This window comes from Scardinius erythrophthalmus (genome assembly GCF_964197995.2).
Source record: "Scardinius erythrophthalmus genome assembly, chromosome: 4".
Classification (NCBI taxonomy): Eukaryota; Metazoa; Chordata; class Actinopteri; order Cypriniformes; family Leuciscidae; genus Scardinius; species Scardinius erythrophthalmus.
This window is the reverse complement of record NC_138224.1, coordinates 50728593-50755023: the sequence shown is the minus strand read 5'-3', so window position 1 is coordinate 50755023 and position 26431 is coordinate 50728593. Positions and strand designations below refer to the sequence as shown.

General features: G+C 43.3%; 1 protein-coding gene across 1 annotated transcript; it reads right to left on the bottom strand.

Annotated features, from left to right (window-relative positions):
• Positions 1–11266: 11266 nt before the first annotated feature.
• LOC308689947 (tripartite motif-containing protein 16-like) lies at positions 11267–23125 on the bottom strand. Its single transcript, XM_081364082.1, has 6 exons — positions 22501–23125; positions 20044–20139; positions 19723–19956; positions 14078–14237; positions 13666–13713; positions 11267–13426 (listed from the first exon to the last, which is right to left on the bottom strand). Exons 1-6 carry the CDS (start codon positions 23071–23073, stop codon positions 12891–12893), a joined length of 1647 nt encoding a protein of 548 aa, XP_081220208.1. The 5' UTR covers positions 23074–23125; the 3' UTR covers positions 11267–12890.
• Between the last annotated feature and the right edge of the window lie 3306 nt (positions 23126–26431).

The following is a 26431-nucleotide window of genomic DNA, read 5'->3' as shown; positions in this document are numbered from 1 at the left end:
ATACATTGATGGACCTTCAGACCAACACCGTTGTGGACATACAGCTGGTTCAGGTGGGAGAGAAGACACATCAGTATTTAAAAAAATTACATTTTGAGAAGTTTAAAACTTCTGGTTTTTCTAAGATGATTGTTTCGTTCCCTACTTGTCTATTTCAGAGTAACGAAGTGGGAGGAAGCTGCCACATGGAAAAAGAAGGATTACAGAGGAGCCTTGCCCTGTTGGAAGCTCGTGGTGTTACTCTGGAGTGTGTTGTAACTGACCGCCACCCACAAATACAAAAGTACCTCAGAGAACGTAACATCAACCAGTTTTATGATGTGTGGCACATCGAAAAAGGTTTTATTCATTATAAAACGTACAAATTCAATAACATAGATTTATAAGTGGGTATAATATGAAAATTAAGAAATTGTGACAGTTTATTGGCATATCACAAATATTTAGTACTGGCAAACTGTGAACATCACTGTATTTACTAAAATACTTGTCTATATTTTTATTTACAGGGATTGCGAGGAAACTTGAAAACATTTCCAAGATGAAAGACTGTGAAAAATTACGGAAATGGCAGAGAAGCATTAAAAACCACATTTACTGGACTGCATCATCTTCAACCACTGGACCAGAAAGAGTGGCAAAATGGAAATCGATCCTGAACCATGTTAGGAACGTACACACTCATGAGGATCCACACTTTCCTGCTTGTCTACATCCTCTAAAAGGAAGCAGAGACAGAAACAAGTGGCTTGTTGCCGGTATGATACTGTAAACAAATATTATTTTTATGCAACACGACTTTTTTTTTTTTTTTTTAAAGGACAATAACCTAAAATTAAAGTTATTAGTTGTAATTAATGCAATTTTTGTATAATTTCTCATAGGAACTCAAGAATTCTACAAGCTGGAGAAAGTGATGACAAACACGCAGATTTTGAAGGACATCACCAAACTAAGTCCACATCACCAGACTTCATCTTTGGAGTCATTTCATAGTGTCATTCTACACTTTGCCCCAAAAAATGTGGCGTTCCCATTTCTTGGAATGTTGTGCAGGTAATTAAACTGCTGTTAAAATAACTTTACATCACTGTATAGGCTATTTTTCCTGAACTGTGTCTGTGCACTTGCAGACTATACCTGGCTGCATTTCATTACAATGAAAATGCTGGTCGTGCACAAGCAACATCATCAACAGGACATCCACTATTCAAAGTGAACTTTCCAAAGGCCAGGAAATGACAGCGCACAATCAAACAAGTGAAGACCCCACCAACAATCAGTAAGTTACTTTTAATTTTGAAATATGAAATATAAATTAACAGTGTTATTGCAAGTTTTCCTGAAAGTTAGGGTAAAATACTTAAATATATACAAATAAATTTTGTTTTATTGCACAGAGTACCTAGATGACCTGCAGGACCTAATATTTAAGCATGTTTTTGTTGACCCGGCTCCATACATGGATGAGGTACTTAAGATACCCATACTACCAGACCTTTGTGCGGAGTTTGAGCGGCCAGACAAGGAGGAGGTCATCTCCACCATGGTGTCCAGATTAAATCATCAGCTTGTAGGAAACCAACATATCTGCCCTGATCATCTGGAAACTCACGGCGAACCCTCATCACCACACAGGCTGGAATCACGACACATACCCGACGGCCAAGGAAACCCCAGCACCAGCTCACAAAGGAGCGATATGCCCGAAACCTGTAACGACTAAAACACAGGCACATGGTCAATGTACAGATAATAATTTATTTTTCAGCAATGTCTTTGTTTTGTTTTATAGCACAGCCTATGCTTCATTTTGTGCTTTCTTATAATTCTGTAGAGCTGTTGGCAAGCACAATCTAAGACTCCTGAAGTTATTTCTTACTATTGTATATAAAATGTCAAATATTCACTAGTTTGTTTACAGTATGTATTGGTTTTGAAGAATCTGAGATGAATTCATGAAGGAATCCCTTCTTTCTCTTTTAATTCTGACATTATACACGCTGTTTTTCATGATTTTTCCCTCTAATGTCATCGCTAAATTGGACTAATTTGGATCGTCATTCTTAAGGGAATTTTTAAGGTTTTGGGTTGGGGAAAAATTTAATGAAGTATGTAATAAGGACTGCAATCTTGTATTATTCCTTACCCTGTTTTGGTGTAAATAAAGTTTAGTCGAGTAGTTGATTCCGTCGACTCCAAAAAACCTGGAATCAAACACCGCTATGGTCAAACGAAGCCTGATCGTTGAAACATACACAACTGAGATTATTCAATAAACCCTGCTCATTCTTTATTATCATTATACTGTCTCCTGCTTCACTGGCTTTCTCAGCCCAGAGGAGTGAGTGCTAGCAAGTGAAACCTGCATTTCTCGAGTTTCGCCAGGACTTGAGGAGGAATGATGTGCGTGGAGGGAGAGAGAGGAAACCACAGACTAGACTTTACATACATATATATATATATACAGTAAGAGTCAAAAGTTTGGAAACACTACTATTTTTAATGCTTTTGCAAGAAGTCTCTTATGCTCATCAAGCCTGCAGTTAAAAACAAAAACAAAACAAAAAAAACAGTAATATTATGAAATATTATTACTGTCAGGATACAGACCAGGAGACAGAGGTAAGTGAATCAAACACAGCTTTATTTACAGATGATCAGAGTGCGAGGTGAGTATTCACTCAATTTAAGTGCAGAAGTCGTGAAGGAAACTCGTTGTGGGGTGAAAAGCAGGTAAGCACTTTCACTTTGGATAAGTTGACGTCAAGCAATCTCAGTTCAGTAATCTTTGTCTCTTCTCTTTCAGATGCAGATCGGCAATCAAACAAACTCAGTTGAAACACTGGAAACTCAAAGGAACACAGGATCTCAGGCAGCATGGACTCAGACAGGATTTCTGAAGACAGCACAACAATGACATAAAGGTGAGTGTTTCAGGTAAGTATACATTACAGCTTGAAGTCTGGATGTGTCAGAGGAAACGGAGACAACGGATTATGGTCTGTTCCTGTTGGAGGCTTGACCCAGACTGAAATCACAGGGAATGTTTTATGCGTTGACTGATGAGGTTAATGATTGGGAACAGGTGCGGGTGATTAATGATCCTGAGAGTGAGTGCAGGTGTGCTAGAGGGAATCTTGGGTAATGTAGTGCAGAAACCAACGGTAACCGTGACAGTACCCCCCCCTCTCCGAAGGCGCGTCCTCGCGCCGTATAACATCCAAAGGGGTGGGAGGGTGGGCATCCTAGATTCCAGGACGTTCCAGGCGGAGCAGGCTGGTCAGGGGACCAGGGCGGAGCAGGCTGTGGGCGTGGCCAGGGCGGAGCTGTCGGACCCTCGGGTGTCCAGGGCGGAGCTGTCGGACCCTCGGGAGTACAGGGCAGAGGTGACCCTTCGGGTGGCCATGGCGGTGAGGACCCTTCGGGTGGCCATGGCGGTGAGGACCCTTCGGGTGGCCATGGCGGTGAGGACCCTTCGGGTGGCCATGGTGGTGAGGACCCTTCGGGTGGCCATGGTGGTGAGGACCCTTCGGGTGGCCATGGTGGTGAGGACCCTTCGGGTGGCCATGGTGGTGAGGACCCTTCGGGTGGTCATGGTGGAGATATTTCTTCAGGTGGCCATGGTGGAGATATTTCTTCAGGTGGCCATGGTGACACTGGGAACCTTGTCGTAAAGACCTCCGCGGTCCCCCTAGCAGGTATACTGCGCCCCCCCAAAATTTTAATGGAGAACTTGTCAGGTTTTGATACATGGCTAGATGAGGCAGGGGGAGAAAGCAGCTCTAGGCTGGATAGGACCAGCGACGAAGGCAGCTCGGGGCTGTGCAGGATCAGCGGCGAAGAGGGCTTTAAGCTGGGTGAGACCAGCGGCGAAGAAAGAGCTTTTGGGAAGACTGGCTCTTGCTCGTAGGCTGGCTCTGGCTCTGGCTCTTGCTTGAAGACTGGCTCTTGCTCCGGAACTGGACTCGGAACTGGACTCGGAACTGGACTCGGCTCATCTGGGCCGACGACTGGCTCTGGCTCTTGCTCGAGGACTGGCTCTGGCTCTTGCTCGAGGACTGGCTCTGGCTCTTGCTCGAGGACTGGCTCTGGCTCTTGCTCGAGGACTGGCTCTGGCTCTTGCTCGAGGACTGGCTCTGGCTCTTGCTCGAGGACTGGCTCTGGCTCTTGCTCGAGGACTGGCTCTGGCTCTTGCTCGAGGACTGGCTCTGGCTCTTGCTCGAGGACTGGCTCTGGCTCTTGCTCGAGGACTGGCTCTGGCTCTTGCTCGAGGACTGGCTCTGGCTCTTGCTCGAGGACTGGCTCTGGCTCTTGCTCGAGGACTGGCTCTGGCTCTTGCTCGAGGACTGGCTCTGGCTCTTGCTCGAGGACTGGCTCTGGCTCTTGCTCGAGGACTGGCTCTGGCTCTTGCTCGAGGACTGGCTCTGGCTCTTGCTCGAGGACTGGCTCTGGCTCTTGCTCGAGGACTGGCTCTGGCTCTTGCTCGAGGACTGGCTCTGGCTCTTGCTCGAGGACTGGCTCTGGCTCTTGCTCGAGGACTGGCTCTGGCTCTTGCTCGAGGACTGGCTCTGGCTCTTGCTCGAGGACTGGCTCTGGCTCTTGCTCGAGGACTGGCTCTGGCTCTTGCTCGAGGACTGGCTCTGGCTCTTGCTCGAGGACTGGCTCTGGCTCTTGCTCGAGGACTGGCTCTGGCTCTTGCTCGAGGACTGGCTCTGGCTCTTGCTCGAGGACTGGCTCTGGCTCTTGCTCGAGGACTGGCTCTGGCTCTTGCTCGAGGACTGGCTCTGGCTCTTGCTCGAGGACTGGCTCTGGCTCTTGCTCGAGGACTGGCTCTGGCTCTTGCTCGAGGACTGGCTCTGGCTCTTGCTCGAGGACTGGCTCTGGCTCTTGCTCGAGGACTGGCTCTGGCTCTTGCTCGAGGACTGGCTCTGGCTCTTGCTCGAGGACTGGCTCTGGCTCTTGCTCGAGGACTGGCTCTGGCTCTTGCTCGAGGACTGGCTCTGGCTCTTGCTCGAGGACTGGCTCTGGCTCTTGCTCGAGGACTGGCTCTGGCTCTTGCTCGAGGACTGGCTCTGGCTCTTGCTCGAGGACTGGCTCTGGCTCTTGCTCGAGGACTGGCTCTGGCTCTTGCTCGAGGACTGGCTCTGGCTCTTGCTCGAGGACTGGCTCTGGCTCTTGCTCGAGGACTGGCTCTGGCTCTTGCTCGAGGACTGGCTCTGGCTCTTGCTCGAGGACTGGCTCTGGCTCTTGCTCGAGGACTGGCTCTGGCTCTTGCTCGAGGACTGGCTCTGGCTCTTGCTCGAGGACTGGCTCTGGCTCTTGCTCGAGGACTGGCTCTGGCTCTTGCTCGAGGACTGGCTCTGGCTCTTGCTCGAGGACTGGCTCTGGCTCTTGCTCGAGGACTGGCTCTGGCTCTTGCTCGAGGACTGGCTCTGGCTCTTGCTCGAGGACTGGCTCTGGCTCTTGCTCGAGGACTGGCTCTGGCTCTTGCTCGAGGACTGGCTCTGGCTCTTGCTCGAGGACTGGCTCTGGCTCTTGCTCGAGGACTGGCTCTGGCTCTTGCTCGAGGACTGGCTCTGGCTCTTGCTCGAGGACTGGCTCTGGCTCTTGCTCGAGGACTGGCTCTGGCTCTTGCTCGAGGACTGGCTCTGGCTCTTGCTCGAGGACTGGCTCTGGCTCTTGCTCGAGGACTGGCTCTGGCTCTTGCTCGAGGACTGGCTCTGGCTCTTACTCGGAACTGGACTCGGAACTGGACTCGGAACTGGACTCGGAACTGGACTCGGAACTGGACTCGGAACTGGACTCGGAACTGGACTCGGAACTGGACTCGGAACTGGACTCGGAACTGGACTCGGAACTGGACTCGGAACTGGACTCGGAACTGGACTCGGAACTGGACTCGGAACTGGACTCGGAACTGGACTCGGAACTGGACTCGGAACTGGACTCGGAACTGGACTCGGAACTGGACTCGGAACTGGACTCGGAACTGGACTCGGAACTGGACTCGGAACTGGACTCGGAACTGGACTCGGAACTGGACTCGGAACTGGACTCGGAACTGGACTCGGAACTGGACTCGGAACTGGACTCGGAACTGGACTCGGAACTGGACTCGGAACTGGACTCGGAACTGGACTCGGAACTGGACTCGGAACTGGACTCGGAACTGGACTCGGAACTGGACTCGGAACTGGACTCGGAACTGGACTCGGAACTGGACTCGGCTCATCTGGGCCGACAACTGGCTCTGGCTCTTGCTCGAGGACTGGCTCTGGCTCTTGCTCGAGGACTGGCTCAGGCTCTTGCTCGAGGACTGGACTCGGAACTGGACTCGGAACATCTGGGCCGACGACTGGCTCTGGGGGCATGACGCTCTCAGTCTCGGCGGGCATGATGCTCTCAGTCGCAGGCTCGGCTGGACTGGCGTGAAGTGCAGGCTCGGCTGGACTGGCGTGAAGTGCAGGCTCCGCTAGGCAGACGATGTGCTCAGATTTAGCTGGGCAGATAACAGGCTCTGGTTCGGCTGGGCTGATGAGAGGAGGGAGATCAGAGAAGTCATCATCCCTGGAGATAAGTTTGATTGAACTGATGAGATGAGGATAGGACTGGATGTGAAGATCTGGTTGAACACGTAGATGTTGGCTCTGGAGAAAGTGTCCGGCCCCATATCGCCCACATCCTCCTCTGTGACCTCCACGGATCCCCCTGAACACAGCTTGGCGGGTTCCCACAAAAGCCTGCTTATCCTTCTGGTTGAACATAGTGTATTTCATGGGGTTCACGGAAGCACGGTCTGCGGGCTGTGTAGGATCCATAACGGTATGCGGTCAAGCCTTCTGTCAGGATACAGACCAGGAGACAGAGGTAAGTGAATCAAACACAGCTTTATTTACAGATGATCAGAGTGCGAGGTGAGTATTCACTCAATTTAAGTGCAGAAGTCGTGAAGGAAACTCGTTGTGGGGTGAAAAGCAGGTAAGCACTTTCACTTTGGATAAGTTGACGTCAAGCAATCTCAGTTCAGTAATCTTTGTCTCTTCTCTTTCAGATGCAGATCGGCAATCAAACAAACTCAGTTGAAACACTGGAAACTCAAAGGAACACAGGATCTCAGGCAGCATGGACTCAGACAGGATTTCTGAAGACAGCACAACAATGACATAAAGGTGAGTGTTTCAGGTAAGTATACATTACAGCTTGAAGTCTGGATGTGTCAGAGGAAACGGAGACAACGGATTATGGTCTGTTCCTGTTGGAGGCTTGACCCAGACTGAAATCACAGGGAATGTTTTATGCGTTGACTGATGAGGTTAATGATTGGGAACAGGTGCGGGTGATTAATGATCCTGAGAGTGAGTGCAGGTGTGCTAGAGGGAATCTTGGGTAATGTAGTGCAGAAACCAACGGTAACCGTGACAATTACAATTTAAAATAATGGTTCTCTTTTTTAATATACTTTAAAATGTAATTTATTTTTGTGATGCAAAGCTGAATTTTCATCAGCAAGTACTCCAGTCTTTGGTGTCTTATGATCCTTCAGAAATCATTCTAATGATGATTTGATACTCAGTTATTATCAATGATGGAAACAGTTGTGCTGTTTAATATATTTTTTTGGAATACTTTTTTCAGGATTCATTGAGTAAAACGTTAACAGCATTTATTCATAAAAACAGCATTTATTCAAAATAAAAACATTTCTAACAATATAAATCGTTACCATCACCTTTTATCAATTTAACGCATTCTTGTTGAATTAAAGTACTAATTTCTTTAAAAAAAAAATAGTTATTGTTCCCAAAATTTTAAACGGTAGTGTATATTGTTACAAAAGATTTCTATTCTAAATAAATACAGTTCTTTTTAACTTTTTATTCATCAAATAATCCTGAAAAAAGTATCTCAGGTTATAAAAAAATATTAAGCAGCACAACTGTTTCCAACATTGATCATAAATCAGCATATTAGAATGATTTCTGAAGGATCATAAGACACCAAAGACTGGAGTACTTGCTGATGAAAATTCAGCTTTGCATCACAAAAATAAATTACATTTTAAAGTATATTAAAAAAGAGAACCATTATTTTAAATTGTAATAATATTTCATAATATTACTTTTTTTTTTTTTTTTTTTTTTTTAACTGCAGGCTTGATGAGCATAAGAGACTTCTTTCAAAAGCATTAAAAATAGTAGTGTTTCCAAACTTTTGACTGGTACTGTATATATATATATATATATATATATATATATATATATATATATATATATATATATATATACCCTTGTCATTGGCCGACCAGAATTTGGTTTTCGGAGATAATATCCCTCCTCGACGGCTCTCCCTGAGCAATTCAGAACAGTAGACACCTTCTGTCTCAGGGGACAATATTTCATCCTCGGCCCAAGCTTTGTAACCTTCACGTTTGGGCCCTGAGGGGGACCAGCTGATGAATGCTGGTCTTCCAGCTGATGTCCTGTAGACTATTCTGAGTGTTAGGGCTACCTCTGCAAAAAGAATAGTTTCTGGCCCGCGCCAGATTATTCTGATGGCTGCTGGTTCTGAAATAGATCTGTCATGACAGCAACAGTTACTCACAATCACTTCGTCTTTAGTGATTTTGCCTTCAAAATAAAAGTACGAGAATGTTGTTGCAGCAATGCTTTACTGTGAGATGAATTGAGAGCTTTTAATTTGAAAAGTTCTGAAAGACATTCAAAAGAGTCTGTGGATCGCTACTTTGCAGATAAGACACACCGGCTTTGCATTCACAAAACTAGGTAGGATGAACGCATAGTTGGCTTTCCACTCTTCTTTGTATGCGCTATTTTCGCTGTCAACTTTCCTCTTTAGACTCTTTGATAGTGCCATTTTCTCTCACCAGCTAGATTAAATTTTAACATCAACCTGCACACGACACAATAGCGAACCTCCAGCATGCAAACAATAAAAAAAATGCAGTTTAGTACGCGAGGATGCCAAGGAATCATTATGAGCTATGTCAAACAAATGTATTATTACAATAAGTTAGGCTCCACTCTGTAACAAGCAAATTAAAATGATACACATTTATTATTCACAATATGAAAAGAGGAAATAAAACATAGTTCTTTAAGAGCATGACTCAAACATGCCTGGCTTATTTAAGTCCTCTTTTATTTTCTGAGTTATTTTTATCCATTCCGCATCTCCCACATTTGTGTGTTTTAGCAAGGCGGTCTGTGTTGCAAGTTGGTGAACGAAGATACTTTGCCAGGTTATGTGTCACTACTGCGTTATTAATTTATCCAGTGTAAAACCACACAAATATGGCTTTTTGTTAATGACTGTCCCACTACAGGATTTAACACAGAGTAACAGTTACAAAAGACACTGTAACAGTCTGTCACAGGCAGTTCTAGCTGCATTTTTCATCAATTAATTTCTTAAATTATCCTTTGACTATGTTCTGGCCTGCCATCTAGTGGCGAAATATTTTTTTTGGCCCAAAATCACTTGCTGACCCCTGCATTACACTTTGAGGTGTCCAGACACTTCCAGTGCAGAGGCGTTGGTATTCTCGTTAGAGAAGCATTGAGTAGATTTTGAAAGGGAATGTCTCGGATTAATTGACTGTAACCCTGTTCCCTGAAAAAGCAGGAACAAGATGCTGCGCTACATTGCTGCACTAGGGGCGTGATACCCCGGTGAAAGTGATACCTGAAGGTGCACCTGTTTCATGCCCCTCACGAGCGCACATTCCAATGACGTATTTTCTCAGTGGACATGTCATCCTCCCCTTACTGTCTCTCTCTTGTTGCTTTTGCAGTAGTGATCCATATTAACTTCTCAGAGCGAAGCCAGCATGTTTGATGAAGCCACTGATGGATTATATGTAGCTAATCAGTTATTTTACATTCAGGCCGATGAATGGTATTATTCCAAAAAATAAGATGACAAAAGCTATTGTCAAGAATATTTCAGACTTGGAGACAGATGTTAGTGAACCCAAATGCAGGTATTTATTGACAAATATGAAGAATGGATATGTGCAGGTAAGTAATCCTAGTCAGACAGTTAATTTTTTTTCTCTTTTACTGGGATGACAGAGAATTAGTGATGGGAAACCGAGGCGTTCTGAAGCGTTTAAGGCTTTCATCAAATTTTGTTGGAAATCAGTTCATCACTCTAAGCTTTTAACACAATGTGCATTAGCGACATCTGGTGGTCAGACTTGTTTTCTCCATCATATTAGTAGCGGGACAGTGTGTTACACAGTCTAGTGCAGGGGTGCCCAACCCTGCTCCTGCCGATCGACTGTCCTGCAGAGTTTATCTCGAACCCTAATCAAACACACCTGAAGCAGCCAATTAAGGTCTTCAGGATCACATGAAAATTAAAGGCAGGTGTGTTTGATTAGGGTTGGAGATGAACTGTGCAGGACAGTCGATCGGCAGGAGAAGGGTTGGGCACCCCTGGTCTAGTGCTTTGAAAATTGTGGCGATATCAACCCTCCACTACAGAGAATCCTCACACACAGGGCAGCAGGTGAGATGAGGATGACCACACACCACACAGGAGGATAACGGTGAGTATGGTCAAAGGACGTAACATGAAAAAAAAAAATGAAAAAAAAAAATATTGGAAAAGTGTATGTACCGATGTATCTGAATGTATGTACCGATAAATCTGAAATCTAATGTATCTATGGATAAAAATATATATTTTTTAAATACAATAAATGTTCAAATGTTGACTTATATGTTCTGTCACATTTGCTAAGTGACAAAACCAGACCATCCCATTGAACAACTCCCTGGACACATGACAGACATACACTATCACCAGTACATTATATCTGTACACATGTGTATATATACACTTACAAATACAATCACCTAACCACAGAGGAAATTGTTAAGCATTTACTCAAATGATTTGCATTTGCGGCCGAAGTGTATATGCAAGTCTTTCCATTTCTCTAACTTCTGTTGATAGTTTGAACCAGTCTTCTCTCGGAACTGGTTCTTCCTTGTACCATTTCCGAGTTATTGCCTTTTTACTTTTTTCCAATGAAATCATAAATAATTACTTGTCATTTTCCAAATATCTCCCAAATATAAAATAAAAAATATCTTTGGTATATGGAGAGTGATTTTGAACGTAAGAGCGGGTGTGACCATTTTCAGACATTCAGTGTCAGCAGTCTCCAGTTATTTAGCTGTGCAAAAACAGTTCAGTCTGCTGCTGGATGTTGTAAACTGGTATTTGTTTTCAAATTATTCTGATTTATTAACGTACTAACAAACACACTAACAACATTGTTTTACCGTTTACAGCACTTAAAGTGTGTCACACATCAGAAGTGAAGCGCCACGCTAACACATTCACAGAAAATAGTATTTCTTTCCAAGAAAACTTAATTTAGAACCAGAATATATTCGCTCATATATTGAAACAAATTAGGTTAAATACTTCAAGAGGGTTACCAACGGGTATGTTTAGGGTTTGGTTAGGACAATAATTCAATAAGTCATTTCTGAAAAATAATATAATAAATCCAGAATTTAATAGTAGGCCTAAGTGTAAACTAGTTAAATACTGCTAAATAAACTGCTAATACATGCAAAAAAACAAAAACATGCAGGGACTCTAACGTGGGACTCTATGTCAGCCTGTTATGCATGCATTTTTTTTTTTATGTGCAGACATGCACCAACCTGACCTGCTGAGTTATATGCTCTGCCCATCACATTAGGTGTAGTTCGGCAGGGTTTGGTGGGCTGTGTCTGGGCCTTAAGTAATGATGCAACGTTGGGAGAGGAGAAAGATGCTAAAGTATCTTCCACTTGAGGCATCAACCATAGCTGTCAAATCAAGTCACCTTTATTTATATAGCGCTTTTTACAATACAGATGTTTCAAAGCAGCTTTACAGTGATAACAGGCTGTACAGCAGATCTAGAAGAAAATAGCATCAGTCTAGGTTAAGTAAGTTCAGTGATGGTTAATTTTTGTTATAAAAAAGTTGTTAATTTAGTTTATTTATATAGCCGTGAAAAAATACATGATGTCATCGTCCAGCTTAGTTCAGTTCTCATATAATGGTGTCAATTAAGGCAGACAAAATAATATTGTTGAACATTAAAGGAACCGTATGTAAGAAATGTATTTCAATTAATCATAAAATGGCCCTGATATGTCACTAGACATTAAGAAATCATGTTCATTTAAAATACTTATATCACTGACAACAGTAGTCCGGCCAGGATATTGTCATTTAAAAGTGAAGTTGCAGCCCTCAACTGATGTTGATGTTGTCATGTTGTGTTTTGGCCTGAAGCGCCACCCTCCACCTATCTACCAATCACGAAGTCAGTAGTGTTTCGGCATCCGGGTTGCCAGCTCTGCTCTAGTTACCACAGCTGCAGCTACAAACGAGGCGGATAAAAAATGTCTAACGTCCTGCTGGATCCTGCAGCCTATCTGGCAACCTCGAGTCAGGGGGAGGGGGAGGGGATACACCGCTCTACAGTAATTTGAAAGTGATTGCAGTACCAGTTTTGGCCACAATCTAACATACGGTTCCTTTAAGTGTCCTCAACTAAGCAAGCCAAAGGCGAAAGTGGCAAGGAACCAAAACTCCATCAGGTGACAGAATGGAGAAAAAAAATAACTTGGGAGAAACCAGGCTCAGTCGGGAGGCCAGTTCTCCTCTGGCCAACTAATGAACAGTGTATGATTATGACTCAGGCAGCATTACAGGTCAGAAGTCAGATTGGATCGGAACATTCAAATTATTTATCCAGCTGTTCCAGCAAAGAAACTCAAAAATCTAGATAAAATGGCTTTTTCCACGATCTTGATCTTGATACCTCGGTATGGTATGGAGTCTCTTCTGATTCATCAACACAGTTTCACTGATCCATAATAAAGCCTAAACCCCGGATAGAGCGGCTGAGTGAATGTGGTCTGGACTGTGTGGATGAGGTTCATTGTGTCTCTGTCACTGACACTGTAGAAGGACAGAGTTCCTGCACTGTGATCCACATACACTCCTATTCTACCGCTGATGGACTTTACAGGGAGTTCAGTCTCTATGCTATTGTGAATGAATGAGTATCTGGATGGAGTGCAGAACAAACTCCAGGATTGATCATTATATCCAAACACACACTCATCACCCAATCCCTTCCTGCTGATGCTCTTATATGACACTGATAAATACACAGCACCAAAAACACTCCTGCTCCACTCAATCTCCCAGTAACAGCGTCCATACACATTCCCTCTACACAACACCTGAGCATTATACACATCAAATCTGTCTGGATGATCAGGATACGGCTGCTCTGTGAGAGTGTTAGTAATCACTCTGTTTCCCTCAGACAGATGGAGGCGTTTATTCACTGTGTTCATATCCAGAGTGAGCTGTTGAGAATCTGATGGAGAGAAAACATATCAGAATCAGGAATTATGAATCTGATCTTTTAATGTAGCTGAACTCTTCATGTTCAATAAATCAGCAGTGTGTCAGTACAGTTTACCAGAAATCCTGTGCAAATCATCATTTACGTACACGATCAACTCTAAAACTTTTCTGTCATGTTTTCTTTCACTTCTCCAGGAAGAACATGAACACACTCAGTGAGGTTTTCTGCTTGTTTTCTTAGTGACTTACATTGTAGGAAGTCGTCCCTGGTCTTGGGAACAATGTTGGTGAAAGTGACTGTGGAAATCAACAGACATAAAGAGTGTGAATGTCATGTCAAGAGAAAAATATCTCTTCAGCTGTTCCTAAGGCATTTCTAATATAATCTTCTACAGGATATGAGATGATGGAGGATCATTTCTGAGAGCAGATGAATCTCCTGAGGTATAAACGTTGCATATACACAAAATGGGCATAGAAAACGGGGTGGAGATGCATGTATGCACAGTCTTTCACTGACTGGGTTTTATAAAGGGAATTCTGCTCAGATTCGGGTGTATGTATGGTTTTATAAATTTGAAAACTTTTTTGTGTACTCATAATCTGCCCCTTTAGGATGAAATGTACACAATGTTTTATACATGAGGCCCCTGGACTTTACCTCTGTTAGAGATCTTCTTCAGCTCCTCTTTGCAGAAATTCTCCAGTTTGTCTCTCAGCTGACGGACCGATTCTCTCACGCCATCAAAAGAGGAGAGAGAACTGAAGGGATTGTCATTTACGTCTGTAGATTCAGGAGGAGCTGAGAGAGACTGGAAACTCTACAGAAAACAGAAATCAAAGCTCATCACCTCCACACTTCATCAATAACCTTCACTACAGTCATATTTGTGTGGCTCTTGTTGATCTTTAGTAATTCTCCTCAATCCAGCACTTTCACTGCATCAGCTTAATATTTCTGGATGATCAAACATCTACCAATAACATAAATGTAACAGGTTAAGTGCATCAATGGTGTTGATATTGGTGGGAGGGCAGTTGTGTCCTAATGGTAAGAGAGTATGACTTGTAACCCGAAGGTCGCAGGTTTGAGTCTCAGTACTGGCAGCATATATAGGTGGGGGAAGTGAATGAATGGCACCCTCTTCCACCCTCATGACCCAAAACTGAGGTGCCTTTGAGCCTTTAACCTAACCCCCAATCTCTGTTCCCAGTGTGTGTTCACGTTTAAAACTGAAAACAGAAAACTTTTAATGCATTCTGCCCATTCATTTACACAACAACAGCGTTTTGGTGGCCTGAGAATGCAGACTTTGAAATAGGTTTCAAGGTGCAAGTTTATAAACATTTATAAAATTTATAAACATGTTAGTATATAGTATATCAATTTTAGTATATAACATCATTTTTTAATGTAGTCATGTTTTGTGAATGATTAGTTCATCATTACCTAATAACTTATAAATGACTTATAATTTAACATTACTATAAAGTGTTACCCATTATCCTAATCAAATGCATCAATCACCATCTTTTATTTTATCAATGTTTCACAGTGTGGTCAAATAAGTAGAGGAGATGAGGATCTAATTGCAGCATATGATACAGGAACTAAACACAGGGACAGAAACCAAATTACTTTTTGTTTACAGATTCCACGGCTCCACCTCCCGAGTCCATGAAAGCAGCGTAAACAAAAAATACACCAGAACGGTGGGAGGACTCTCAGGCAAACAGTGGCACCGCCGGTGGAGGAGCTAACCATTGAGGAGCCATTGAGCCAACGGCAGAGCCGACTAAGGGAGGTACCAGAGTGGAGCCTCTGCATTGGGCTCAGGCGAAAACAGGGGACCGACCGAGGTGGAGCTGGCAGAGGTGTAAACCTAGATGGAGCTAAAGTATGAAGACCCAGATCAACACTACTGATCTGGAGGGCCAAGGCGGAGCCACAGGCTCGCAGGACTGAGGTGGAACCGGGGGCTTGGAAAACCAAGACAAATCTGGTGGGAGCAAGGACAAAGGAGGAACCAGAGGGAAGCAGGAGCCCTCTGGAGCTAAAGGGGTGGAGGGCTGAGGCGCAGCCGGAGGTCTGGAAATCCATGGTGAAACCAGGGTAATGCCTGACCAAGGCAGAGCCAGAGGGAAGAGCATCTGGTGGCATATGAGGGATGACAAACCACAGTGGAGCTGAAGGAGCATGGAGCATCCAAGAAGATGGATGTAGCCAGTGGAATGGGAGTAGCCGAGGCGCTGGATGGAATCCATGATTGGAACGCAGGAGCTTGGAGGTTGGATAAAATGAGCAGAGACGAAGGATGGGTGGGACCAGCAGACGATGGAGGGCCACTGAACTTTTCGGAACCAGAGAGTCCATTAGGGTGTGGTGGGGCAGGCGGAGAAGGAAAGACCTCAAGGGTGGGAGCATGGGTAGGAGTCCATTCTAGGATGTCAAGTCAAGTCAAGTCAAGTTTATTTATATAGCACTTTTCACAACATAGGTTGTATCAAAGCAGCTTCACAGTAATAAATTAGAACAATACATCAATGTTTGTTTCTAGTGGAACGTCTACGTTTGGTAATGCTGATCAATAGTATCGTTGATTGTTTAATTAAATTAAATATCCCCAAATATCCCCAACTGAGCAAGCCAAAGGCAACAGTGGCAAGGAACCGAAAAACTCCATCAGGTGACCTAATGGAGAAAAAAACCTTGGGAGAACCCGGGCTTAGTCGGGGGCCAGTTCTCCTCTGGCGTTTATGAACTAGAGGTCGGATTTAACTGTAGGATTAAAAGTATTATATGAATGCCTGGCTGAAGAGATGCGTCTTTAATCTAGTTTTAAACTGGGAGAGCGAGTCTGAGCAACGAACAGTATCCGGAAGACTATTCCAGAGTTTTGGTGCTAAATGTGAAAATGCTCTCCCTCCTTTGGTGGACCTAGATATCCTAGGTATGACCAAAAGCCTCGAATTTAGTGACCTTAAAGAGCGCGATGGATTATAGGGCGATAGAAGATCCGTTAAATTGACTGGAGCTAAGCCGTTTAGGGCTTTATAAGTCAGTAGCAATACCTTGTAATTAATACGGGACTTTATAGGTAACCAATGTAGGGATGATAAAATCGGTGTTATATGATCATATTTTCTTGATCTAGTTAGAACTCTAGCGGCGGCATTTTGGACTAACTGTAGCTTGTTTATTGAGGATGCAGGACAACCGGCTAATAACGCATTACAGTAATCTAGTCTCGAGGTCATGAATGCATGAACTAACTTTTCTGCATCAGAAACAGATAGCATATTACGTAGCTTAGCAATGTTTCTAAGGTGGAAAAAGGCTGTTCTTGTAACAAATGAAATATGATTTTCAAAAGACAGGTTGCAGTCTAATATAACACCCAGGTCTTTTACTGTAGAGGATGAAGTAACAGGACATCCTACTATGTTAAAGTTGTATTGTGAGAGGTTTTGTGGGTGGTTTTGAGGTTTGTGCAGGTCAATGAGTGCTAGCTCCGGGATCACCGGATATTCCAAATATTTGCAGAATGTCCCTTGAGGGCCATCCCCAAGCAGGCACACCCTTGTCTGCTCTTTGAGATTGGCATGAAATACGGCCATGCGAAAAAGAAAGTACATCTTCATTGAATTCTATGGTTTTAAGTATCAGGAAATCATCTGGTCTTTAGCAGGTCTTAAAATGAGATAAATACAACTTCAGATGAACAACAACACATGACATATTGCAACATGTCATTATTTATTTAACAAAAATAAAGCCAAAATGGAGAAGCCATGTGTGACAAACTACTTACATCCTTACTACTTACATTTGTACATCCTTACATTGACACGACAGCCATCAGCACTGATCCTCAACAAACTCGTCTCCATACGCACGCACGTGATGACTCCGATCTTCAACCAGATGGAACTGGATAATATTCTGAATGTTCCAATCCAATCTGACATCTGACCTGTAATGCTGCCTGAATCATAATCATACACTTTTCATTCGTTCGTTGGCCAGAGGAGAACTGGCTCCCTGACTGAGCCTTTTTTCTCCCAAGGTTTTTTTCTCCATGGTTCCTTACCACTGTCACCTTTTTCACCTTTCTTCTCCTTTGTCGCCATTGGCTTTTGGATTGCTTAGCTGGGTACATTTAATTTAATATTCAACAATATTATTAATCTGCCTGCATTGGCATCATTATATGAGAGAGATGCTCAGAGAATAAAAAAAAAGAAAAAAGGACTACACCTCAGACTCTACAGGTCTCAGTTAAAGGGATAGTTCACCCAAAAATGAAAATTTCCCCATGATTTACTCACCCTGAAGCTATCCTAGGTGCATATGACATTCTTCTTTCAGACGAATACAATCGGAGTTATATAAAAGAATGTCCTGGCTCTTCCAAGCCTTTTATAATGGGAGTCAGTGGGTATATTTTTTGGAAAGTGCTCGAAACGGCTCTGGGGGGCCTTCTGAAGTGAAGCGAATAAAGGCCTTCTGAAGCGAAGCGATGCGTTCGTGTAAGAAAAATATAAATGTTTTAAACTTTATCAATTATAATAACTAGCTTCCGGCAGCCAGCCATACGCAAGTCAACCTACGCCAAAAGAGTAACACTTGATGATGTGTAACACTTGATGATGTGAACAGGGCTGGGCAACCGCGTTCGTCATTATGTTGTGCGTCAAGTTCAAGGGTTATTTTTGGTGTAAGCCGACTTGCGTATGGCCGTCTGCCGGAAGCTAGTTATTTTAGTCGATAAAGTTTTAAATATGGATATTTTTCTTACACAAACGCATCGCTTCACTTCAGAAGCCCTTTATTAACCCCCCCATTTAACCCCATTTTATTGCATGACATAAGTATTTGATCACCTACCAACCAGTAAGAATTCTGGCTCTCACAGACCTGTTAGTTTTTCTTTAAGAAGCCTTCCTGTTCTCCACTCATTACCTGTATTAACTGTACCTGTTTGAACTCGTTACCTGTATACAATACACCTGTCCACACACTCAATCAAACAGACTCCATCCTCTCTACAATGGCCAAGACCAGAGAGCTGTATAAGGACATCAGGGATAAAATTGTAGACCTGCACAAGGCTGGGATGGGCTACAGGACAATAGGCAAGCAGCTTGGTGAGAAGGCAACAACTGTTGGCGCAATTATTAGAAAATAGAAGAAGTTCAAGATGACGGTCAATCTCCCTCGGTCTGGGGCACCATGCAAGATATCACCTCGTGGGGCATCAATGATCATGAGGAAGGTGAGGGATCAGCCCAGAACTACACGGCAGGACCTGGTCAATGACCTGAAGAGAGCTGGGACCACAGTCTCAAAGAAAACCATTAGTAACACACTACGCCATCATGGATTAAAATCCTGCAGCGCACGCAAGGTCCCCCTGCTCAAGCCAGCTTATGTCCATGCCCATCTGAAGTTTGCCAATGACCATCTGGATGATCCAGAGGAGGAATGGGAGAAGGTCATGTGGTCTGATGAGACAAAAATAGAGCTTTTTGGTCTAAACTCCACTCGCCGTGTTTGGAGGAAGGCGAAGGATGAGTACAACCCCAAGAATACCAACCCAACCGTGAAGCATAGAGGTGGAAACATCATACTTTGGGGATGCTTTTCTGCAAAGGGGACAGGACGACTGCACCGTATTGAGGGGAGGATGGATGGGGCCATGTATCGCGAGATCTTGGCCAACAACCTCCTTCTCTCAGTAAAAGCATTGAAGATGGGTCATGGCTTGGTCTTCCAGCATGACAACGACCCGAACACACAGCCAAGGCAACTAAGGAGTGGCTCCGTAAGAAGCATCTCAAGGTCCTGGAGTGGCCTAGCCAGTCTCCAGACCTGAACCCGATAGAAAATCTACAGGAAACGTATGATCTCTGTAATTGCAAACAAAGGTTTCTGTACCAAATATTAAGTTCTGCTTTTCTGATGTATCAAATACTTATGTCATGCAATAAAATGCAAATTAATTACTTAAAAATCATACAATGTGATTTTCTGGATTTTTCTTTTAGATTCCGTCACTCACAGTTGAAGAGTACCTATGATAAAGATTACAGACTTCTGCATGCTTTGTAAGTGGGAAAACCTGCAAAATCGGCAGTGTATCAAATACTTGTTCTCCCCACTGTATCTCCCAGAAGAAAAAGCTTAGAAAATAAAACAAACTGAATTCCTGACAACACTTCATTCAACAGCTCATTCTCATGAAATATTTCTGTGAGTCTCTTGCTCAAGTCCACTATGGCCCTGTTCTTCTAGATCTCTGTTACCTGCAGGAAATGGATGTGATCCTGTGTGTGTGAAAGCTGCTCCAGCTCAGCGTCTCTCCTCCTCAGATCATTGATCTCCTGCTCCAGTCGCTCCAGTCGTGCTTCAGCTCGACTCACTGCAGTCTTTTCCTGATCTCTGATCCGCTGTGTCGCCTCAGAGCGGCTTCTCTCAATGGAGCGGATGAGCTCAGTGAAGATCCTCTCACTGTCCTCCACTGCTGTCTGTGCAGAGCGCTGTTAGGACACACATCACAATCACACAGTGAGCTTCAGTGAGTCCTGACTGAGACTTCTCAAACTTCTCTTCTTCTCCAGACTCACCTTATGAGACGCCACAGCCTCTCTCAGCTGCTGAAGATCTTTCTCTCTCTGCTGGATCCTCTGCTGGAACGACCTCTGCGTCTCCTTCAGCTGCTTCTGCACCACAAATCAATAACAGAGATGTCAGTTTATACTGCTGTCACTATATCATCATGTGAAGAGTTGAATCTAGTAAAAGTAGTATTAATAACCAATAGCTGTAGGTTCAAACTCCTGAAGGGATGATGGGTCATTTTCCAGCATTGTACATTAATTTACATGAAGCATAAGGCCTGTTTCACACTGAAAGCATAAGTATCATAAAAGTGAAACTGACACAGATGTAAAGCTTCACACAGTGACAGTGTTTCTGCTGCGTAACAGAAATGTGGCTCTATAGGACAAAAAAATGTATAACTGATCTCTACATTGAGTATTTCTGTTAATAACGGCCATCAATTATAAAATGTTGATTGGGAATCATTCGTTTTAAATAACATGAAGACTGGCATCATATTTCCATCAAAAAACTGATTAGTCTACACAGAACAAAAGCCAAAGCTTGAAGAGAAGCTCTAAACAACTGAGTTCAAATGGACAAATTAGTATAGCACTTTTCACAATACTTAGCATTACACAACACAAATCAGATTTACTGAGCAGAGAGTGTTTTTGTCTGTCACTGCATTTAACTTGCGTTATTCCTGACAGAGGTATAGTCTGTAAACAATAGGTGAATATTTTCCATTATTTTATGTTGCTTCATCAAAGCCTGTTTTACAAAAGTTTGTGTTGATAAATATGTTTATGGTGAATTTCATTTCACTGTTCAGTGAATTTTCTAAGTCATTTTCTGTTAAAGGGATGGTTCGGAGTAAATTCACCCTAGGGTCCTTTGCACCATGACCTCGAGCCAAACACCCCCCAGAAGCCTTTTTTCTCTTGGTCGAACATTATTAAAGTCGTTTCACTACATCCTTATGTATCGCTTTCTGCCAGGACTTTTACGTGCTTTTCCCAAATTACGGAAGTGACCTCAACGTCCAGGTTAGTGGTAGCATGAGCCGTCAGGCAAGTGTTATTTAAATAAACTTCTGATGTACTTACAAACTTTCCAATGCCTCGTTTTATGAGTACAGAACTTATTTGTACTACTGTAGAAGTTTGGTGCCATTCTGGGCATTATTAGTGGACTAATTTACAGATGTGGATCCATTAGTGCCTGCACTAAGCCATCCGGCTGATATCTCTAAATAAGCTCTAACTTTAATAATGTTCGACCAAGGGAAAAAAAGCTTCTGGGGGGGTGTTTGGCTGGGGTCATGGTACAAAGGACCCTAGGTTGAATTTAAGTCAAGTCAAGTCAAGTCAAGTCATCTTCATTTATATAGCGCTTTTAACAATGTAGATTGTCTCAAAGCAGCTTTACAGAGATAAGCGTATAATTTAAGGTAACAGAGATTGTTTCGGCTTTACAGCAGAGTTAAGTTATTTCCATCTAAAGTTAGTTTTAATTGATTTGGTTCCGTCGCAATGATCATTTGTTATTAAATTAGGGGCCGCTAAGACGACACCATTCTCTCTACACAGACTTTAAACGCGAACCTGTGAGAAACGCTGATGGCGGTCACATGCGCATTTAGAATGGGTTCTATAGTTATGTGCGTTTGAATATACGCAGGTTTGGAAATCCCTACAAGCCAAGCCTAAACAAAATACTTGTTTTTCCTTATAAATTTTGATAAGGAATTTTATTTGTTGCTTTGGGGTAGGACCGCGAGACGAATTTTCCCAACAACGCCTTATCTGTAGAGTGGTAGTGGGATCCTCCATAGGGAGAGACTAGTTGGCACTTCAGCACTGCGTTGTCATCGGTCCAGGTGAAGGTCCTTCGTCAGATCTGGATACGGCCTGGATCCGGCAGGCTGCAGGAAAAACCTTGGGATAAACACAGACACTAAAATTAGCGTAGATGCCATTCTTCTCATGATGTAACGAGTACATCAGGATTTTTGGGAAGTGTTCCCGGTTCCGGCTGACCTAGTCTATGCAGCATAACATTAAATTATAGAAGTCTATAATGTATTATGTGAAAGCGAGGTCAAAGAGATGTGTCTTTAATCTGGCTTTGAACTGACAGAGTGTGTCTGCTTCCCGGACAATGGTAGGAAGACTGTTCCAGAGTTTTGGTGCTAAATAGGAAAAGGATCTACCGCCAGCAGTCGATTTTGATATTCTAGGTATAATCAACTGGCCGGAATTTTGAGATCGTAATAGACGTGACGGACTATAATCATACTATAATTATAATTACTATAATTTACTCCGAACCATCCCTTTAAGTTCACTGTGGAGCTGCTTTCAGCTTCTGTTCACTTCTGCTGACGTCTGCAGTGTGGATGATGTTACCTGATCATATGGGTGCCAATATAAATAGTGTCAACATTATTTCATCAGTGTCTACTTTATAGTTCATACCTGTTTCTCTGTCCTCTGCGCTGCAGCTGATACAGTGTCGTGGTTTTTATGTTCATCCATCGTACACAGCACACATATACACTTCTGATCAGTGCGGCAGAAAACCTCAAGGAGTTTATCATGTGTTTGGCAGATCATCTCCTGCAGTCGTCCAGTGGCATCAGTCACTTTATGTGGCTTACGTGAGTGAAATTCCTCATGGCAGTCAAAATGAGTTTGACAGTAAGACTCCAGACACCCCAGACAGGACTTGACAGCTTTGCGTTTTCTTCCAGTACAGACGTCACACTGCACATCTCCAGCTCCAGCGTAACAGTCAGCAGGAAGATTAATCTTCTTCAGTTTCTCCAGCACTTCAGCCAGCATGGTGTTTTTAGCTAAAGCAGGTCTTGGACTGAAGGTCTGTCTGCACTGAGGGCAGCTGTAGACTCTCATCTGATCCTCCTGATCCCAGCAGCCTGTAATACAGATCTTACAGTAACTGTGTCCACAGGGAATGGTCACTGGATTCTTCAGGAGATCCAGACACACTGAACACTGGAACTCATCTTGAGAAATTCTGGCTTCTGCCATTTTACTGCTTGAATACAGAGACACAAACACACAACAGCTCAACTTCACTTTAGTTTCAGTTTCCCTGAACAGAAGAGTTTCCTGTTTCCTGGTTCTGTGTTTGAGTTTTGTGTGAAAAACTTGTCTGCAAAACTTTAAAGCAGTTTCCTCACTCCTGCTGAGTTCATTTTCAACCACACTCTCACACGCCTGGATGTTTTTTTAAATGCAAAAAACTTAGTTGATTCAGGTATGTTCAGTAAGAGCTGGAACTCAACTGTTGTGTCTTTCCAGGAATAGAAAGAGGAACCCTGCTGTAAAGTCATCATAAATCATCCACTAGATGTCACTCTCAGACAGTCACTCATTTAACACAAGTTATTGAGAATCAGGACAACACTTTTACTAATTGCAGTAATACTTTATCCTAATTACTACACTTGAACCGCAGGACTGAAAAGTGTGCCCAGTTACTTCATTACCTTAATTTCTAAAACGTGAGTGCAGTGTTGTAAGAAATGCTATTTCCCTGGTTTAAACTATATATAAGAACATATCTTTGTCTGGAAACAGTGGTCATGTGATCTCATCAAGCAAAGAGATGTAACATTTTTGCTCTCCACCACCACCATAAATGTTGGAATTGTTTTCCCTTTTTTCTGTTGTAATATTTGACAGTGACTTGTTTAGATTCAGAAATATTACAAATATAATATAAACAGAAGGAATGATGATGATGCCATCTCCTCTGCACTCCACCTCATCCTCACACGCCTACACAGAAGAAGAAAAAAACACTACACCAGAATGCTGTTCATAGACTGTAGTTCAGCATTCAATACATTTATCCCAATGAGGCTGATTGGGAAAATGAGCCTACTGGGAATGATAACTTCCCTCTGCATATGGATTCTGGACTTTCTGACTAACAGGCCCGAGTCTGTCAGTATTGTAAAGAACACCTCCAGATTCATCAAGCTGAACACTGGTGTCCCCCAGGGCTCTGTGCTCGGACCTCTGTTGTTCACCCTTCTCACCCACGACTGCGCTGCCCAGCACAGCTCAAACCATACCATCACATTTATGGATGATACAACTGTGGTTGCTGTCATCAGGAACAGGGATGAGACTGCTTACAGAACCGAGGACAATTAACTAGTGTACTGCTGCAGTGACAACACCTTATCTCTAAATGTTGATCACACTAAGAGATGGTTCTTGGCTTCAGAAGAACCGCCCACTCTCCCTTAACTGTTTACATCTGTTGTGGCGAGAGTCTACAGCATTATGTTCCTGGATGTGCAAATAGAAGAGGACCTCACCTGGACACTCTTTTAGAGCCAGTGTCTCCACTTTTTACAGAGATAGAAGAAACCAGCCTCCCTCCTCCCATCCTCACCACCATCCACCAGGAAAACATAGAGAGTATCCTCTGCAGTTGTATCAGTAATGCCACTTCCAGACACTGAAACAGCTTTTCCTTCCAGACTGTCGAGCTGCTTAACTCCCTGCCAATCCCTCCTACCCCACTGAACTGAACTCAAACAATCCTTAACCCCCTCTGGCTGCTTATTGCTTACAGTTTATTGTTTACCGCAGCAGCATTCCAGTCAAAACTATTGACTTTCATGTGACTTCAACCTTTGAATATTTAATTCTCAAAGTTTCTGGCACATCTCCAATGCTCTTGATTCTCCTGTATCGTCCACCTAAATCTTTCTCAAATTTCTTCAGTGAACTGCATGAACTATTAAACCTTTCCTCTGCCTTATCCCCTTGTGTTATATTACTTGGTGATTTCAACATACATGTTTATACTGTTTGTGCAGAATCGCGTGAACTCTTGTCAGTGTTTGAATGTTTCAATCTTGTACAACATGTCGATTTTGCTACACACTCAAAAGGTCACACACTGGATCTTGTCTGCACTGCTGGTCTACACAATGTTTCTGTGCTTGATTCTCAAATTGGACTGTCTGATCACCTTCTCATTGAACTAAACTGTGAAATGCCTCTTCCCCATCTCAGGGTGAAATCCACTATAACCTACCGTAACATCAATTCTGTTAATCCTCTACTGTTTTCTGAATCTGTACAAACTCATCTCTCTGATATTACTGAACACACTAGCTCTCTCGATATCCTTACCAAATATAATGCCTGTATTTCCACTGCCCTTGATTTACATGCACCTCTTAAAACGTCTCCCTGGTTTACCCCTGCACTTCGCAATCTAAAAACAGCTGGTCGTCTTCTTGAAAGCCTTTACAAGAAAACTGGTTTGACTGTTCACCTTACTGTTTGCGCTGACCATATCCAGTTGTACAAATCTGCTATAAACACTGCATGCTCTAGCTACTACTCTACTATTATTAATAATGCATTCTCTCAACCTAAAGCACTTTTTTCTGTAGTCAATAAACTCACCAACTCTCCAGCACCTGTCATAAGTAACTCAGCAGACCTCTGTGAGTCATTCCTGCATTTCTTTCAAAATAAAATTGATAACATTCATAATCATTTCCCATCCATGATCTCTCCTGTCTCCACACACGACTTCCCCACTGCTTTTACACCTGGTACTCTCACTGATTTTGCCACCCCAACCCCTGCTTATATCTCTGAGCTAATCAACAAAGCAAACGCATCTTCCTGTCATCTTGATCCTGCTCCTACTACTTTACTTAAAAAATGTGCACCTGTTATTTCACTGCCGATTTCACTTCTCATCTCCCAACCACTAAGTACTGGTGTTGTTCCTCTGGAATTAAAAACTGCTGCTGTCACTCCTGTCCTCAAGAAACCTGGCCTCGACCCCTCTTACATGGCAAACTACAGACCAATCTCAAATCTAACATTTCTTTCGAAACTGCTTGAGAAAGGGGTCACTGCTCAGCTTCAAACACATTTGCCATCTAACAATCACTATGAATGTTTTCAATCCGGTCTTCGCACCCTCCACAGCACTGAGACAGCACTTCTTAGGGTTGTCAATGATCTCCTTATGGCCACTGACTCCGGCTCCACCAGTATTTTAATTCTTCTAGATATTTCCTCTGCATTCGACACAATCTCTCACAGTATTCTCATCTCACGACTCTCTGCTCTTGGTATTTCTGGAACTGCGCTATCCTGGTTCACCTCCTACCTGTCTGGTCACCAGCATTGCATCTCTATGCGCCAGGCTAAGTCCACTACTGCCTCTGTCCCACACGGTGTTCCCCAGGGATCTGTTCTTGGGCCTCTCCTCTTCATCATCTACATGCTTCCACTAGGTAACATCATCCGTCATCATGGCTTTAACTTCCATTGCTACGCAGACGACACCCAACTATACATCCATTCACAACGTAATGCTCCTTTCCCAACAAATTCCATA